This window comes from Bubalus bubalis, chromosome 1 (genome assembly GCF_019923935.1).
Source record: "Bubalus bubalis isolate 160015118507 breed Murrah chromosome 1, NDDB_SH_1, whole genome shotgun sequence".
NCBI classification, from domain to species: Eukaryota; Metazoa; Chordata; class Mammalia; order Artiodactyla; family Bovidae; genus Bubalus; species Bubalus bubalis.
Genome location: NC_059157.1, coordinates 9,152,161 through 9,169,901, shown reverse-complemented (window position 1 = coordinate 9,169,901; position 17,741 = coordinate 9,152,161). Strand labels below are relative to the sequence as shown.

At 50.9% G+C, this 17,741-nt stretch overlaps 1 protein-coding gene across 2 annotated transcripts; it reads left to right on the top strand.

Annotated features, from left to right (window-relative positions):
• The first annotated feature begins 1,805 nt into the window (after nucleotides 1–1,805).
• On the top strand, nucleotides 1,806–16,116 carry GINS4 (GINS complex subunit 4). 2 transcript variants are annotated; one of them, XM_044929011.2, is made up of 8 exons: nucleotides 1,806–2,002; nucleotides 3,000–3,114; nucleotides 8,162–8,248; nucleotides 9,310–9,423; nucleotides 12,469–12,566; nucleotides 12,722–12,810; nucleotides 14,885–14,975; nucleotides 15,048–16,116. In XM_044929011.2, exons 2-8 carry the CDS (start codon nucleotides 3,019–3,021, stop codon nucleotides 15,373–15,375), a joined length of 903 nt encoding a protein of 300 aa, XP_044784946.2. In that variant the 5' UTR covers nucleotides 1,806–2,002; nucleotides 3,000–3,018; the 3' UTR covers nucleotides 15,376–16,116. The 2 variants fall into 2 exon arrangements, with proteins under 2 accessions (XP_044784946.2, XP_025133808.3); XM_025278023.3 differs by having other exon boundaries at nucleotides 1,809–2,002; nucleotides 15,067–15,167.
• The last annotated feature ends 1,625 nt before the right edge of the window (nucleotides 16,117–17,741 follow it).

Below are 17,741 nucleotides of genomic sequence, written 5' to 3'. Positions count from 1 at the left end.
TTTGCACATGGACCTTTCATGGCAGCCATGCGAAAGCCAGACATCCTACCTGTCCCTTCCCAGGGGACACAGCTCAAGAAAGCTGGTAGAAGCTGCATCAACTGTCATGACTCACCTCCAGAAGCCAGGCAGCATCACTTCTGCCCTATTCTCTCGGTCCAGCAGGTACAAAGATCTTCCCAGCCTGAAGAAGAGAGATCACATCCACTCCTGGGCATATATCTGGGCAAAATGATGTTGAAAAAGATACCACATACCCTTATGTTCATAGAAGCACTATTTGCAAGAGCCAAGACATGGAACAACCTAAATGTCCATCAACAGATGATTGGATAAAGAAGATGTGGTACATAGATACAGTGGAATAGTACTCAGCCATGAAAAAGAATGAATGATGCCATTTGCAGCAACACGAATGAACCTAGAGATTATCATACTAAGCAAGTCAGACACAGAAAGACAAACACCATGTGATATCACTTATATGTGGAGTCTAAAATGAGGCACAAATGAATTTATCTCCAAAAGAGATACAGACTCACACACATAGAGAACATAATTGTGGTTGCCAAGGGAAAGGAGGGCTGTGGGAGTTATGGAGTGGGACTTTGGGATTAGCAGATGCAAACTGTTATATATAGGATGGATAAACAACAAGGTCCTACTGTATAGCACAGGGAACCCTATTTAATATCCTGTGATAAACCATAATAGCAAAGAATATGAGAAAGAATGTATACATAGGCATAACTGAACCACTTTGCTGTAGAGCAGAAAGTAACACAACATTGTAAATCAACTATACTTCAACAAAATAATAACATTTTTTTTTAAAGGAGGAGAGATTACAAGCTCCATCTCTGGATGAAGAGGTGTCAGCAGTCATGTTGCTGTAAAAAGAGTTCAGGATGAGATGGATATCAGAGCAGGTCTCTCGGGAAAACACAACCTGCTACAACTGAAAACCACTGAATCACCAACCAGTGAAACACAGAAAGGGACCTGGGAAAGTCATCGTCTGTCATTAACAAAACTCATTCTGTAAGACACAGCTCAAAGGGCCCTTCCCTTGAAATCCATCTTTGTCTCTGTGTATGTGTATGTGTGTGTGCGCGCGCGCGTGTGTGTGCGTGCTTTTGCCCTACAGTCAAGGCAGAAGGCATAAACTGTAAATGTCAATCTAGAGAGCAGCTGGGATTGTCTAAAGCAATGGCTCTCCAAGGCCATCTGCATCAGAATCATCTGATGAGCCAAGTCTGTTGAACTCCCCCTACCTACACACCCATTTCTGATTTCACAGGTCTGGGTTGGCCCTGAGAACTTGCATTTCTCAGGGGTTCCAGCCCGATTTGTTGCTGGTGGTCTTGAACCACATTTTAAGAACCACTCGCCTAAAGGCCTTCAGAGCCGGGGGTAGTGGCCATAGCCGCAGCCCCGGCAGAGACGCGGGAGCCAGAAGGGTGGGGAAGACGACTCTAAAGGTGGAAGCGGCCTGATCTAACTAACACAGCGCACCTCCCTGCCGCCCGGGCTCGGCCAGAGCACACGCGGGCGCCGGTGCCGGATGGCGCGAAGACTCACGCCGCTCGAGTCCTCAGCTGCGGGGGCCGGGCGCCCCCTGCCGACGGCCCATGGGCTGTGCGAGCTGGGGCCGCACGCCGGACACTGACAGAGGTGGGCGGGGCGCAGCGGGACCCGCCCCCCGCCGCCTCCACTAGGGAAGGGGCGGGGAAAGCGGGCCGCGGGCGCGCAGGCCCCGCCCCCAGGATGGGCGGGGCCTCCTGGCCGTGATTGGACAGCGTCGCTAGTGCGCGGTGACGTTACCCCTGGACAGGAAGTGTCAGAGAGGAGCGCGGGAGCTGCGAAGTGAGCGCTCTGGTCTGTTTAGGAAGCGGCTCGAGCCAAGCGTTCCGCGGCCGGTTGCTCCTCGGGCTGCTTCTCGCGAGCGTCCTGCCGTCGCTGCCCGCCGATTCGGAGGGCCTAGCAGCCTGCCCCGACCCGGGTGAGCGTTCGCGTGGGCCCACTGGAAGCGCGCTCGCCGCGTGTCTGTGTCTGTGTGTGTGTGTGTGTGTATAAGTGTGTGCGCGCGTGCGCCTGAGGGGAGGCGGTGACCCTATGCCCGCGACGCCAGGAGGGGAGCAGGGAGGAATGTGCTTTCGGAATCCCTGAGGCTCCAAGAAAGCTGAGCGCCGAAGACTTGTTGCTTTTGAAGTGTGGTGTTGGAGAAGAGTCTTGAGAGTCCCTTGGACTCCAAGGAGATCCACCCAGTCCATCCTAAAGAAAATCAGTCCTGAGTGTTCATTGGAAGGACTGATGCTGAAGCTGAAACTCCAATATTTTGGCCACCTGATGCGAAGAGCTGACTCATTCATTTGAAAAGATCCTGATGCTGGGAAAGATTGAAGGTGGGAGAAGAAGGGGACGACAGAGGATAAGACGGTTGGATGGCATCACCGACTCAATGGACATGAGTTTGGGTAAACTCCGGGAGTTGGTGATGGACAGGGAGGCCTGGCATGCTGCAGTCCATGGGGTCGCAAAGAATCGGACACGACTGAGCGACTGAACTGACTGAATTGACTGAGGCTCCAAGGATGCGAACACGTCTCCATCACCCATCTTCCTAAGCCTCTGAGTCACTGACCGGCCAGGTCATTGTGTCCCCAGCCCTGAGAGGTGCCGCGATTAATATTAGAGCGAAGCCAGCGCAGCCACTGTGGAAAGGACCTCCTCCTGGAAGGCAAACAGATGTGATTGGTGCTCCATTCAGCGAGCACATGGAAACCCTTGTAAGGAGTGACCGCTTTGAGAAATTGATCCCTTACCTAAGATTTGAAGGAAGAGGCAACGCATTACAAAACCAAAGCCAGTGAACTCTCTGGCCACTGCCAAAGAGCGTCTACAATCCACGTAAACCCCTTTTTCCCAGGTACCATAGTTGCGTGTTTTTGCAAATAAATACAAACACACAGCATAGTATGGGTTCTTTTATTTATTAGGTTCCTGGTTTCAGAGAAGATGGCAGAGGAAGCAGACCTCTTGGGACAGGACTCTGATGGGGACAGTGAGGAGGTGGTCCTGACCCCTGCAGAGCTCATCGATCGGCTGGAGCAGGTAAGCAGCCCACATGGAATCCCCCTGCTGCAAGCGCAGCCTCTTTAGCTAGTCCAACGCTGCAAATGTCAGGATTCAAGAAATGAGGGGATGGAATTCAAGGCTTCTTAGAAGAGAAGAGACTGCGTATTACCATCTCCACAGAAGCAGGAAGTATAGGCACAGCCAGATAGAAACTTCATAATGTCGAGCACAGAATCCTCAGGTGGGTCCAGTAAAGGTCAGCTTTGGGGACAGTTACAAGAACGGTTCACAAAGCAAGGATCTACTTGGTATTTGTGGGGACTACAGAAGTGCCTGATAGAGACTTAAAAGTTCTAGAAAATGCTAAAACACTTTTAGGAGAAAACTGGTCTCATCCTTCCTTTTCCTCCAGTTTCTTTTGCCAACCATTCTGTACATTTCTACTGCTTGCCTCAGATCACTCCTGGGATGTTTCTTCTTTTAGTCATAGTCACTGTGGTTTATTGAGTATTGCTCGTGTGTCAGGGTTCTTTATATTTCTGGTCTCATGAAGCCTTGGTAGTTAAAGATTTCAGACTATCTGTGTTTAAATCCCTCCATGCCCCTGGTCTGTTTTACAAATGTAGGCAGGTTGTATAGTTTGTCTCTTGCACTCCCTTGACTATAAGGTGGAGGTAATGGTAGTGGTACCTCATGGAGTTGTTGTGCGGACTGAATGACATAACGTGTGTGAAGTACTGAGTGTAGACTGAGGCATGTGAAGGGCTCACTGAATGTCAGCCGTGAGCAGTAATGCTCTTCACAACCCCCTGAGGGAGGTACTGTGTTATCTCCGCTCTGGATATGAGGAAACGGAAGCTTCGCGATGAGAGGTGTAGAGTAACTTACCAGGGTCACACGACAGCATCAGAGCCAGGATGTGACCCAGGTCTCTCTGATTCAGTCCACCTGCTGCCTTATTCCTCTCCCTGCATTTGCCCCCTTTCCAGAACTCTCTTGTGTCTGTTACTTTAGGATTCTTCATTCTCCCCTGCCCTACATGCCATCGTGAGTGACAAAACCCAAGGAAGGTAATTTTAACCAGTCAGGGAAATCCCCTTATTTCTGGTTTGTATATGAGAAACCCTGGAGCAGCCAGGTGAGGCTTTCTAGTTTAATAAAAATCCTGGGGAAGGTCTTATGAAGACTCTTCATAAGTGTTAATAGAGATTCTATCAGCTTATTTGGGTTGCAATTCCAAGTTTTAGAAACGTTACATAATCTTCCCCACATCCTAATTCTTATAGATCTCATTAGTGCTGAACCAGTGCTTTCTCATATCTCAATTCTTTGTATATGCATTCTTTTCAGATGCGTTAAACAAACAAAAATCCTTCAAAAAATAAATTCTATCACAAACCTTTTTAAGAATCTGGTGAAAACTCTGGCACTTCCTCCCAGAGCAGTGCACACGTACACTCACACAGAATAGTGCATATACTATCCGGAGATTCACAGACACCCTGAAAATTTCAGACCCAGTGAGATATCACTCATACCCATCAGATGGGCAGACATGATAAAGGTGAGCAGTAGGGAGTGTTGGCAAGAGTGTAGAGCCTTTGGCACACTTGTAAACCCACTCCAGTATTCTTGCTTGGAAAATCCCATGGACAGAGGAGCCTGGCGGGCTACAGTCCTTGGTCGCAAAGAGTCAGACACAACTGAGCGACTGACACGTTCCCTTTCGTACCACGGTGGATGTGTAACGTGGTACCGTCACTTTAAAAAATAACTTGTCATTTTCTGTTGAACAAGGCACACATATCCCATGGCCCAATTATTCTCTTCTCAGGTGCATACCTAGAGTAAGGGATATACACATAAAGAGGGGGAAAAAAGAGTAGGAAGATGGATAAAAGCTCCTGCCGCCGCAGGGATAGCTCTCAGGAGCATCATGAAGAAGAGCAAACGATGGTTGCTAAGGAAACTGTACAGCTCAGAGCCCTGCCAGGCTGTTGTCCAGGGCGGAGCTGGCCAGCATGGCGGCCGCACAGGCCGAGGCTCCGCAAGGGCCCGGATGCTGCCCCCCGTCCTCGGGGACAGCGGGGCCCCAGACCAATGGCTTCTGAGTGTCCTCGGGGCTCCTCGGAAGGCAACCCAAGGACGGCGGATCTGACGGCCTCGGCAGGGGGTGAGCAGGAATTGCACCCGGGGCCTGAGGCTCTCCTGCAGTGATGCCCTGTGGGCGGCCGACCGCGTGGACAGCCGCTGTGTGGGGTGGCCCGACTGGCCACTGGTGATCACGGCTCCAGGAGCCCGTGTAGGAAACTCCTGAATGCTAGTAGGAAAAAAAAAAAAAAAGATTTCAAACTTAATTGCCTAAAACACAGTTTCTCATCTTAACGGTCTTGTGAGTTTGCTAAGGCTGCCCAACAAGTACCGCGGGTGGGGCGGCTCCAACAGCGGAAGCATGTCTTCTGCCTTCTGGAGGCTCCTCTGTCTGAGAGGAGGTCAGGGGCTGACACGCTCGGTCTCCCCTGCGGCCCCGCTCCTGGCCTTGGAGACGGCTGTCTCCGTGTCCTCACGTGCTCTTTCCTCCCCGGAGATAATTTCACACAGAGAGTGAACGTCCACGAAGAAGAGAAGGCGACCACGGACTGACCCTCGAGTCGCTCCGAATCCGTCTCCTACTCTTCTCCTGCAAGGACACCGGCCACATTGGATTAGGGCGCCCCCTAACGACCGCATTTTAACCTGCGGTTTAACCAGTTTGTCCTTCAGCAGCTTAAGGCTTAAAACTCAACATTCAGAAAACGAAGATCATGGCATCGGGTCCCATCACTTCATGGCAAATAGACGGGGAAACAGTGGAAACAGTGTCAGACTTTATTTTTGGGGGCTCCAAAATCACTGCAGATGGTGACTGTAACCATGAAATTAAAAGACACTCCTTGGAAGAAAAGTTATGACCAACCTAGATAGCATACTGAAAAGCAGAGACATTACTTTGCCAACAATGGTCCGTCTAGTCAAGGCTATGGTTTTTCCAGTGGTCATGTATGGATGAGAGAGTTGGACTGTGAAGAAAGCTGAGCGCCAAAGAATTGATGCTTTTGAACTGTGGTGTTGGAGAAGACTCTTGAGAGTCCCTTGGACTGCAAGGAGATCCAACCAAGTCCATTCTGAAGGAGATCAGCCCTGGGATTTCTTTGGAAGGAATGATGCTGAAGCTGAAACTCCAGTACTTTGGCCACCTCATGTGAAGAGCTGACTCATTGGAAAAGACTCTGATGCTGGGAGGGATTGGGGGCAGGAGGAGAAGGGGACGCCAGAGGATGAGATGGCTGGATGGCATCACTGACTGATGGACGTGAGTCTGAGTGAACTCCGGGAGTTGGTGACGGACAGGGAGGCCTGGCGTGCTGCAATTCATGGGGTCGCAAAGAGTCGGACACGACTAAGTGACTGGACTGAACTGAACTGAACTTAAGTCTTGCCCGATTCTTCTCAGGCTCCTGTCCTTTATCTCCCAGAGTTTGCTCAGAGTCGTGTCCGTTGAGTCAGTAACGCCATCTTGACCTAACTACCTCTTTACAGACCTCATCTCCAAAGACCTTCTGAGGCGCTGGGAGTGAGGACTTTAACATATAAACTGAGCAGTGGAGGCGGGCACATTTCCTCCCAGTAACAGTGACAAACAGGTTGTCGTTAAAATTTTTTCAAAGTCATTTCAAACACAGAACTGGATTTTAAAGGACTGAACTTAAACACAAGATTCTCACTAAAAATTTCGACAGGATTTTATTTGGACGTTTTGTACTAGTATAAACTTCCCCTAATGTTATGTATTTTTATTATCATGATTTCATACTGTACATGAGAAATCTCCCCAAATCTCCTCCATTTTGCCCAGGGTACCATACAGACATTGTCCTTTCTTTGAGTGCCCTGTCATGGGAAAGTTGTTAAGTACCGTGTAGAGATACAAACAGATGTCGTGAAATGACAGAAAATTAAACCCTAAATTCAGGTTAGTGATCACCTTTGAGGAGGGAGGGAGAGAGGCAAGGGGACTTATAAAAAGATGATATTCTTTAGTGAAGTTATGTGCACTCAGCTGTTTACCGCTGTTTTTCATTTTATGTATTTCATAAATATTTTTTTTACCTATTCAGTGTATATTAAAGTCAGTTAAAAGAAAAACTCCTGCTGTAAGTCCTTACTGGCAGTTTGATCTTTTCTCATTCATTATGCTGCTTGAAAATGCAGACCCTCTTTCTGGTTAATTTTATATATCTGAAAACTATTCCAGAAGCCTAAACACTTGAAAAAAAACAAAACAAAAAAGAAAAAATTTTGCTGTAGTAGCAATAGCCAGTATTTAATAATGCTTCTGGATGGTGATGACTGGAGAAACGGAGGCTGGAGGGTGTCAAAATGGATAAATGGAGCTTGCCTGGCCTGTAATTCTGAGCTATGCTAAAACTAAATTTTCTGTGATTGAAAGATAAGTACAGGTTCCTCAGCCCCCTGTGGATATTTCAGTTCCCTAAGCCTTGGTGATTTCTGAAGTGTACCAAGCATCTGGGCCTGAGTCATAAATTAGGGATTTAACCTCTTGTTCCACAACTGCGTAACAGATGAGTTTCCATTTTCGTCTGTGATCCTTTGTACTCTTATGCAGTTAGTAAATAACATAAAAGGATAACTGAATCCGTTTCCTCTCAGATATTGTAGTGATAGGTGAAAAAGTATTTGTAAAGTGCACCAAGCTTCAGGAAGGAAGAGATGGGAGGTTTATAGAGCTTAACTTCATCTTTCAGAATGGAAGGGTGCTAGTGCCCCCTGGTGGGCAATATCGGGTATAGACCTGTGGACACCACGTGGGGTTATTCTCAGCTGTAGGTATGCTAAGGACACAGGCTTCCCACTAAAGGAAATAAAGAAGTCGTCATTAAACATAACTTGTCTTCAAAGCATTCCCAGTATTTCCAACTGGTTGTTTTCTTTGCTGAGGTCGCTGTGATTTTAGGGGTATGTGCTGACTCACAGGGTTATTTTGCTCCATGGTGAATAATGCTGTTTTGGCTTTGTCTCTTAGGCTTGGATGAATGAAAAGTTTGCCCCTGAGCTGCTGGAAAACAAGTCTGAAATCGTAGAATGTGTCATGGAGCAGCTGAAACACATGGTAAGCAGTGCCTGCCTCAGGATCCAAAGGAGAGACCCTTAGGAGGTGTTTGAGTGCAGTGAAAGTCTGAGAGCAAATCTGTTTTGTTGGGTCCAGCCTAGTTTGGGGTTTTTTGTTTTTTAGTTTGTTTAATGTTAAATTCCTTATCTATGCTTACAAAGCCTGGGAGCTCCTGGGAACATCTGGACGTCAGCTTCCCATGATACCCCAGGGATGTCAGCTTCTGAAAACCTGTTCTCAGCCTTCCCGCGTTTGTGCATGAGAACAGCTGACAAGCGCAGGGCACGGGCCACCCCTCCCAGCATGCCCCCCAGGCCGCCGGCCCCTGGGTGCCCTCCTCTCTGCGTTCCTTACCAGCCTGGCCCTGTAGCCTCTAAGTGTGGTGTTGTTTAACCTCAAAGTCGTATCCGATTCTCTTGTGACCCTGTGGACTATAGCCCGCCAGGCTCCTCTGTCCGTGGGAGTGGGTTGCCATTTCCTTCTCCAGGACATCTTCCCAACCCAAGAGTCGAACCCACGTCTCCTGCATTGGCAGGCAGATTCTTTACCACTGCGACACCAGGGAAGCCCTCTGAGTGTGTGGTCCTTGGCTTAGATGAGCCAGTTTCAGCCACTACCAGCCTCAGGCTGGCTTTAAAACATTGGTGTTTTACAGTTTCTCAACTGGTGTTTTCACACTGCTTTTAAGACCCGTTAGACATTTCTTACCTGCTGTATTATCTAGTTTACACTTGGGTTGGAGTTCTTCGGGTTGGAGTTCTTCTGACTGACCAAATTCAGATTCTATTGAAATGGTCTTTTTCTAAAAGTGAATGAGTAGTGCTTGCGCTGTGTCATGAGCTTGTGGTCACGTATTGTTTGTCTAATTAAGAGATGAGAAGATGAGAGCTCTTACACAGGGAGTGTATGTCCTCCTCTGACCTCAGTGTAGCCTCCGAGTCCTCGGTGTTGCCAATGATGACGGTCCTCGCGGACCGCAGGCAGATTGAACAAAAAAACGTTCTTAGTCTTTGACTCTTGTTTTTTTTTTTCTTTACAAACTTCTTTTTCTCTCTGAACAGGAAGAAAATCTCAAGAGGGCCAAGAAGGGGGACCTGAAGGTCAGCATCCATCAGATGGAGATGGAGCGGATCCGCTTCGTCCTGAGTAGCTACCTGCGCTGTCGGCTCATGAAGGTCGGGAGCCTGTCGTGGGGGCTGAGGGTCCTGGGTGGGGGCTGGGAGCATCCCGGGCCTGGAAGCACTCCCCAGGCCCCAGGTCAGGGGAGCCAGAGTCAAGAGGGCGACAGATTGTCCCCGAGGAGCAGACAAAAGACGCGGGTGGCTGTCGGCCTCCTCCTCCGGGGACACTTTCAGTCTGCCTGCTGCGAGAATGGCACCCCCTGGAGTGACTGCGGGGCAGTGCTGAGGGTGGAGGTGTTGGTAGCCGCTGAACAGACTACTGACCAGAGGGGACCTAGTCTTGAGAAGTGTTTTGCATGTCGTTCAGGCCGTGTCATGTGGACCGTGATAATGACATTCAGCTGTATCTGACCTATAAAAATGGAACTGCAAAAATTCTTACTCAGTATTTTGTATGATGTCTGTTTTAACCCTGGGAGGTTCTTACCTCCTTGAAGATTCTTCTCATTTGGTTCCACTTGTCCTCTTAGTTACGACAAAGCAAATACGGCTGATTCTTGACCAGCATAAGTGTGAACCGCACGGGTCCACTGATACATGGATCTTTTTCAGTAAATATGTGTTATAAACGTGGTCCACAGTTGATGCATCTGTAGGTGCAGAGCCTTGGATATGGAGCACCAACTGCAAAGTTATTCAAGGAGTTGGGGTCGAAGGTGTGGTTCCCCCAAACCCCCTTTTGTTTAGGGATCACCACGATCGCCAATGTACCATCTTCCACGTGCGGTCACTTCCGATTCTGAGGACCGCTCACAAAGGCTCATCGGAGTCCTCTCAGTTAAACATTTCAGCCATTTATTTCCCTTAACTCTCCTGGTCTCTTCCCTAAAACATTTGTCAGTATCCTCCTTAAATTATCCCACCTGTAACAGAACATGGAATTCCTCTTGTCATTGGGTCGCTTGTGTGAAAAGCAGGATGGTCACTTCCCTTCTCCTGGACATCAGACTGGGAGTAATGCCACCCAGGGTCGCATGGCGTCTCTGATGGTGACAGCCTGGGTTCATTCTGCACTCACCGTGAGTGCCAGCCTCTTATGTAGTTTTTCAGCTGTCATGATTATTACCCCTTCCTGTCACTGTCCTATATTTACATGGCTTGATTTTCGATCCTTCCATGTAGGGCTCAAAACTTGTCCCTCTTAAGCTTCTCCTTATTAAGCTGGGCAGTTCCCTCGTCTCTGGATCTCGATCTCGTCACCTAGTTTATTCGTTATCTCAGCAAGTTTGATGAGTGTGTCATCAGAGGTCTTACCTGGCTCGTTAATAGGACTGGGCCAGAGTTAGACATGGGTCCCCTGGGCCTTCCCCGTGGGTCAGCATCCGTCACTGAACCGGTGTTCAGTTGTTTATGAGTCTCTAGCCTGTACTGTCACCAGTCTCCCTGCCCTGCTCCAGCTTGTTCACGAAGGCATCAGAGACAATACCGCCCGTTTGGAACAAATTGAGACACACAGCCTGCCTCTGCCCACCTTAAGCTACCAGGCCGCTCAGTTTTCTGTGTGTGTGGTTGGGTGAATCCTTTTCACGGTCACCAGTCACTTTGCTCTGAGTTCACAAACTATCTTTTCCAGTATTTATTCAAATACAATAACACGTACGACCTGAAGGACCCTGATCTGTGTTGACGATCCCCCTCCTCCTTTGTATATTTGAATATCAGGAAACGCGCCTGCCTCTTATCTCTCCCACCCCTTCTGAGCTCAGTGACTCTGCGATTCTGAAATGGCAAGCATTCTAGTGCAGCGGCAGTGACAGTCCCCGTGAAGACGGGAGACACACTCAGGCCCCGTACACGTGTGACTTTAACTCCTCCTTCAAGACAGTGGTTCTGAGCTGGAAGACCTCACCCCTTTAAGGATAAACGCTGCCTTCTCTTGGCCTTCAGCTCCTCCTCACTTCTGCTTGCAAAAGGCGTTTCCCTGGCCGAGGTGATCTTGACAGCCTTGACTCCAAACAAGAGACTGCCCTTTCTGGTTCCTGACCACGCACCTCTCTGTAGCTTTTAGCTTTGTTGTCCTGTTTTCTGGTAGTTCTTAGCGTTTTTCCAAGCCTCACCCATTTGTGGACTTTATCTTTGCCAGTTATATTCTTTGATTCACGCGTCACTCCTCTGCAGCTTGTATGTTCTGTGTCTGTCTGTCCAGCCCCTGTGTCTGCTTCGTCTTGCAGAAGGACACCTGTACAGCTACACAGAGATGCTGGCTGACAGCCCCATCCTGCCTCTTAAACTCCATTTCCACTTGTCTCTCCAGAGTTTCCTTCATGATACCCTTCACCCTTTTTAAACTGTCTTGCTTTTTCAAGCCCTGGTCTTCCCTCCGAATTCTCTGAAACCTGCCTTCTTGAAGTGTAGCAGGTAGGTCTTATGATTAGCAAGAGGCTCAACCATGAAGACCCACCATTTTTTTTTTTTTCCTGTTTTTTGGCCGCACGTGGTATGCAGGATCCTAGTTCCCCGACCAGGGATTGAACCTGTGCCCCTTGCAGTGGAAGCAGGAGTCTTAACCGGTGGACCACCAGGGAAGTCCCAAGTCTTGCCTTATTTATTACTTATTTTTGACTCTGCTGGTTCTTCACTGCTGTGCAGGCTACTCTCTAGTCGTGGAGACTGGGGGCTGCTCTCTAGTTGCGGTTCGAGGTCCTCGTTGCAGTGGCTTCTGCTGTCGCAGAGCACGGGCTCTAAGACTCGAGAGTTTCAGTAGCCGCAGCCCGTGGGCTCAGTAGTTGCGGCTCCCAGGCTCTAGAGCCACCAGCTCAACAGTTGTGGCACCCGGGCTTAGCTGCCCCGCGGCATGTGGGATCTTCCTGGACCAGGGATCGGACTTGTGTCTCCTGCGTTTTGGCAGGCAGATTCTTTACCACTGAACCACCAGAGACGCCCAAGACTCACCGTTTTTAAAGTCACTTTCTAGACTAACCTCCGCCTGTTTCAGGAGACTGGTCTGTGTGCCGCTGGACTCAGACAAGACCTTTGATGACCCACTTTATCAAACTAACTGATGGCATGAAGCGTTGACAGGTGTTTCCTGTCCCGCAGATAGAGAAGTTTTTCCCTCACATCCTTGAAAAGGAGAAGACCCGCCGAGAGGAGGAGCCTTCCATCCTTTCTCCGGAGGAGTTTGTCTTTGCCAAAGAGTGAGCAGGCGTGGACCCGCCTTTATCCCCCCAGGCTTGGGAGTGTGGGTGGCATGGTTGTGTCCCTGCGGCCAGTGGCAGGGCCCCTGTTGCGGGTCTGGTGGCCCCGGCGACTCCGCCGGGTGTCGTCACGGCGTTGGGTGTGTGTGTTTCAGGTTCCTGGCTAACACAGAGACCTATCTGAAAGAAACAGCCTTAAAGCACATGCCTCCCAATCTACAGAAGGTGGACCTCTTGAGGACAGGTGAGCAGAACATTTGCTTCACTCTCTTCCCTCGAATGAAGGAAGATAAATATGTAGACAGATGAGCAGAACAGAGACAGAGGAAGGGTTCTGGGTTAAAAACCAAGAATCGTCAAAAGCAGGTACCAGGGTAGCCGTTTGTAGCCATTTGAGCATCACTTTTGTCTTCTTCTGGTTCGGAGGAAATTCTCCAAATAGAGACTCAGCCTCGTGGCATATTCAGTTACCTCCTGGGCATCCACGCTGTGCTGGGCTCTTTTGGGCATGGAAGCAGCCAAGGTCTCTGTTTTCTGGGCGGGGGTGGGGTGGGTGGGAGGGGCAGCCTCTCCTTCACAGATTCCAGGCTTTGCAGGGCCTGTCTCCCCGCTCTGGGGGTGGGGGGGATGTTGGCTAGGAGGCCTCCAGGGGGTCCCTCAGGGCTCCTGATCTTTATTTGTGAGCAATTTCCAGGCTGTGGAAAGGGGAACAGAACTGAGGTGGAAAGAGGGGAGGCACAGCCATCACCCCCTCACTCAGTCCCCCCAAGAGTCTGCTGAGCAGAGGGGCAGGGGTCCTGGTGGTAGCTCCTGAGGTCAGCTCAGCCAGCGGGGCCCCCCAGGCGTCTCCCCTCAGCCTGCAGGTGGCTGCCTGCCCTCCCACCACACACACACACTCTGGCATCCGTCCTGCTTCTTATCTGGACACCAGTCAGATTGGATTAGGGCCCCACCCTAATGGTTTCATTTTAGCCCTTTAAAGGCCATGTCTCCAAATCTATTCTGTCCTGAAGTTCTGGGGGTCAGCGCTTCAACATATAACTTTGGGGGGACACAATACCAGGAGCAAGCCCAGCCCAGCAGGGTTTGTGGAACTCTGAACTGGTCATTTTGGAGAACCTGCCTGAGGGACACAGAAGGTCCAGTCCCTGTCCAGTTCAGCTTCTTTGTCTGCACTTATGAGTGGAGTGGGGGCCACGAACCTCATCCCTGCCCAGCGCTATCTGTCATGTCCATTGGGTTCAAGCAGATAGGCCTGCATCGATTCCTGAGCTGGCCCAGGCCGTTGCCCAGGAGCTCCTTCTACTTGATGCTGGTCAGCACCTCCTGACACTCAAGCGTTGCTTGTCTTGGGTCCCTTTCAAGGACCAGAGCCAGGCTCCCAGGACTGGAGCTGTGCAGGGGGCAGCCTGCCCTGGGCAGATCAGAGCCTGGCTCACTCAGCCCAGATGCCCTGAGTCCCGCTCAGGCCCTTGGAGCATGGAAACCTTGCTGGCAGGGTCAGGGAAGGTTGTCGTAACCTAACATCCTTTGAGGGTTTCCTCGAATCAGCAGCTGCCCAGTGGGCCCAGCTGAATCTGCTGAAGTTGGAGTCTCTGGAGGTCCAGAACCCGGGAGCAGCCCAGGGCACCCGCGCCTGACTTTTGCAGCCAGTTATCCTCAGCCTTCTCAGTGGACGGGGAACCATGGGCAGCCCCCACCTGAGCTGGGCCCTGAACACTGAGTGGTCCAGCAGGTTCTCTGGACCCCACTGGGTGGTGGGGCTCTCCGCTGGCAGTGCAGGGCTGGAGGAGCAGCCGGCTCTGGGCTCTTCCTGACGAGGTGTGGCTTGTGGAGGAGGAGGGGCACCAGCCTAACCTGTGATCAACGGAGGGACATGGAGGGCAGCTTCCATTGGTGGCCTGGGTTCCTCAGCCTGACATCCAAGGCCATCACCGTGTGACCCCATCTCCCTGACATCCTGGCCTCCCCGCCTCCACAGATCTGCTTTCTGGCTCTGTTCACACACTGTGTCCTCCTGAGACTCTTGGGCGTGTTTCTCTCCAGTGGTCCTTGCTCCTTCCTCCCAGGCTTCCACTCATCTTAAGACCTCTCCACTTGTCCAGCGAGTGGGTGCTGAGTGAGACCTTGCGGGAAGTAGGCTGTTTCTAGGAGGAGCCCAGATCTCTCCTCAAATCCCTGCAACAACTGCCGCCCCCGCCCCCGCCATGCTTTCTATCAAGGGTCCCTTCATGACTGAGGCAGTTAGTCTCAGCAGCGCTTCCCTCTTGCTCTTATTAGCTGAGCATTTGTTGATGACGTTACCATTCTTCTGGCAGTTCCCAAACCAGACCTAGACGCATACGTGTTTCTAAGAGTGAAAGAGCGGCAAGAAAACATCCTGGTGGAACCAGAAACCGACGAGCAGAGGTGAGTGATGCCTGCGCTGCGGACGGTGGGAAGCAGTCCCACCGGGGCTGCCGCCGAGCTGGGCGGGTACAGAGTTCCCTTCCTTTTCCAGGGACTACGTGATCGACCTGGAGGAGGGCTCACAGCACTTGATTCGATACAGAACTGTCGCACCCCTGGTCGCTTCTGGGGCCATACAGCTGATTTAAAACCGGAAATAACTAACCGAGAAATGAGGCCACGGGACCTTAGAAGACACATTTTTGGAAACCCTGCATGCCACCCCGTGCCGAGTACAGCAGCGATCTTGGCGGTGCCGCGGGTCCCTGGGCCGTGGAGATCTGCTCAGAGCAGCCCCCTTACTCGTCCTCAGCTCTGCCACTCCAGCCAGAATCAGCAGATGATGCTTCAGCTGTGCTGATCTTGCTGCCAGAGTCACTGAAACCCCCTTGGTGGTGATGTTTGAACTGAGGAAAGTGAGGCCGGGGCAGTTCACAGAAAGCCATCACTGTCTGTGATGAGGGGACCCGTGGGCCCGACCCGACAGCGGCAGGAGTGTGCGCTCAGCCCTCCTGGCAGGAAGAGTGTAAATAGCTCCAACCGCCTATCCGCCCTTTGTGGAAGTCACTGACCCATGTAAACTCACCTTCTGGAACCTCTCCTCTTGGACTTAGAGCTAACCTGTGTCACACTTAGCTGAGCCTCACAACCCAACCAATAAACTATTATTAGATCTGGGTTTTGTGGCAGAAGGAGCTGTGGGCAGTTCCCAGCGTGTGGTCTGATGAGGTGCATCCGAACCGCAGCCTCAGCAGGCCAGCCTGCGGGCCATCTGCTGGCCTGGACCTGGTCAGAGCAGCAGCAGCGCTCCTGTGACCAGCGTTCACTTTCTCCAGGGAAATGGACGGAATGAAACTCAGCAAATGGGCAGTGTCACCCAGGGAGGGATGTACAGACAGCTGATGAATTGTCTTCCCTTGAAACGTGATGCAGAGGAACTGGGTTCCAGCCTTTCTTGCTCCCCAGGAAGGCAGGTTTCCATCTACACGATGTAGCCTCGTAGAGTAACCAGTGCGATGTTGCTGCCATTTCCAAGAGAAGACATTCAGTGAAAGCAGGGGGGAGTGTTTTTTATTCGTTAGTAAAAGCATTTTATATCTCATGCAGTACTTCATTTTCTCCAGAGCAGTCTCACCCTTCTCAGCCATTCATTGAAAAACGTTCAGTGAGCAGAGTGTGCCGGGTACAGTTCAGTACACTGGGGTTCCACCCAGACGAGAGGGTCACTGACTCTGCTGGGTGGGAGCAGTGCCTCATGGAGAATCAGAATAGGGACTCGCTAGCATGCTTAGAGGGGGTGCTCTGAGGGGCTCTCACTAATTTCAGCTAATCTCACTCAGTTAGGCTGAGGTTTGAATAACAAGAAGGGGCCAGAGACACAGAGCTCAGAGGAAAGGGCTTTCCAGGCAAAGAGAAGGCAGCTTGTGCAAAGGCCCTGTGGCAGAAATGAATTCTGCTGCAGTCAGTGAGGCTGGAAGGCAGTGGCACAGTGGAAAGGCTGCACGTGAGGTCTGAGAGGCTGTCTGGGCCCAGATAACTTCCAGCTTTGGGAGCAAGGACCCCCTGGTCCTCCAGCACCCTCAGAAGCAGGCAGGGCTGCTGGTGTGGTGCTGTGCTTAGTCGCTCAGTCGTGTCTGACTCTCTGCAACCCCGTGGATTATAGCCCACCAGGGTCCTCTGTCCATGGGGATTCTCCAGGCAAGAATACTGGAGTGGGTTGCCATACCCTCCTCCTCCAGGGGCTCTTCCCTATCCAAGGCTCGAACCACATCTCCCGCATCGCAGGCAGGTTCTTTACTGTCTGAGCCTCCAGGGAATAGATGGAAAAGAGGGTGAGCATCTGGCAGTGAGTCTGCACCCAGGTCTCCTTCCTCGGGGTCACCTGCGTGCTCCTGTCCCACCGCTTCCGCTGCTTGAGAGGAGAGGACGGAGCTGTGTCGTGTCGCCCACTCCTTCCCGCCGTGCCAGGCACGCGGGACGGGTACAGCATGCGTTGCTTCACTTCCTAGGTCACCTCTTCAAAGGAAGACTGGTTTAGATAAGTCGTTTCAAAATAAAGGGGAAGTTGAATTTCAAAACCAAGTATAGGGGATCGGTGTGATTTAGTGTGACATTGTCTCTAACGTTTTCAACGTGTGAAGAGCATCTTGTTTTATAGGTAAAAGCACGTCACTGGAAGCGTGATGGGACACCGATTCAGGTAACGGCATCACACTCTATTACAAGCTTGTCGCCAGCAAGGTCCCTGAGAAGTGCTCGCAGGTCCCTGTCTGAGTTTTCCAGCTGCAGCAAAAACATGTATAAGCTGTGACCTTGCAGCAAGACCCCGGCTGTGTTCACTCTGCCCAACCACAGGCTTCCGCGCCACCCTGCACACCCCCGCTGCCTCTGCGAGGGACACGAGTTGACCGTGAAGCTCTCAGGGGGAACTGTTGAATAACAGTGTTATTCACCGGTACTTCAGAAAGATATCCTATGGTATCACCTATATGTGAGATCTAAAAAAAAAAAACATTTCCAAAACAGAAATAGACCCACAGGCATAGAAAACACAGGCTACTGAAGGGGAAAGGGGGGTGGGAGGAGTGATAAATTAGGGGGTTGGTAGTAACATATGCTGGGAGGGATTGGGGGCAGGAGGAGAAGGGGACGATAGAGGATGAGATGGCTGGATGGCATCACTGACTCGATGGACGTGAGTCTGAGTGAACTCCGGGAGTTGGTGAT

What these genes read in the sequence shown, in the direction of transcription:
- GINS4 (XM_044929011.2), top strand. Translation starts at nt 3,019, where the DNA reads ATGGCAGAGGAAGCAGACCTCTTGGGACAGGACTCTGATGGGGACAGT. An exon ending in TGCGCTGTCGGCTCATGAAG is followed by an intron (nt 9,424 to 12,468) that starts GTCGGGAGCCTG and finishes CCTGTCCCGCAG; the next exon opens with ATAGAGAAGTTTTTCCCTCA. An exon ending in GGTGGACCTCTTGAGGACAG is followed by an intron (nt 12,811 to 14,884) that starts GTGAGCAGAACA and finishes TTCTTCTGGCAG; the next exon opens with TTCCCAAACCAGACCTAGAC.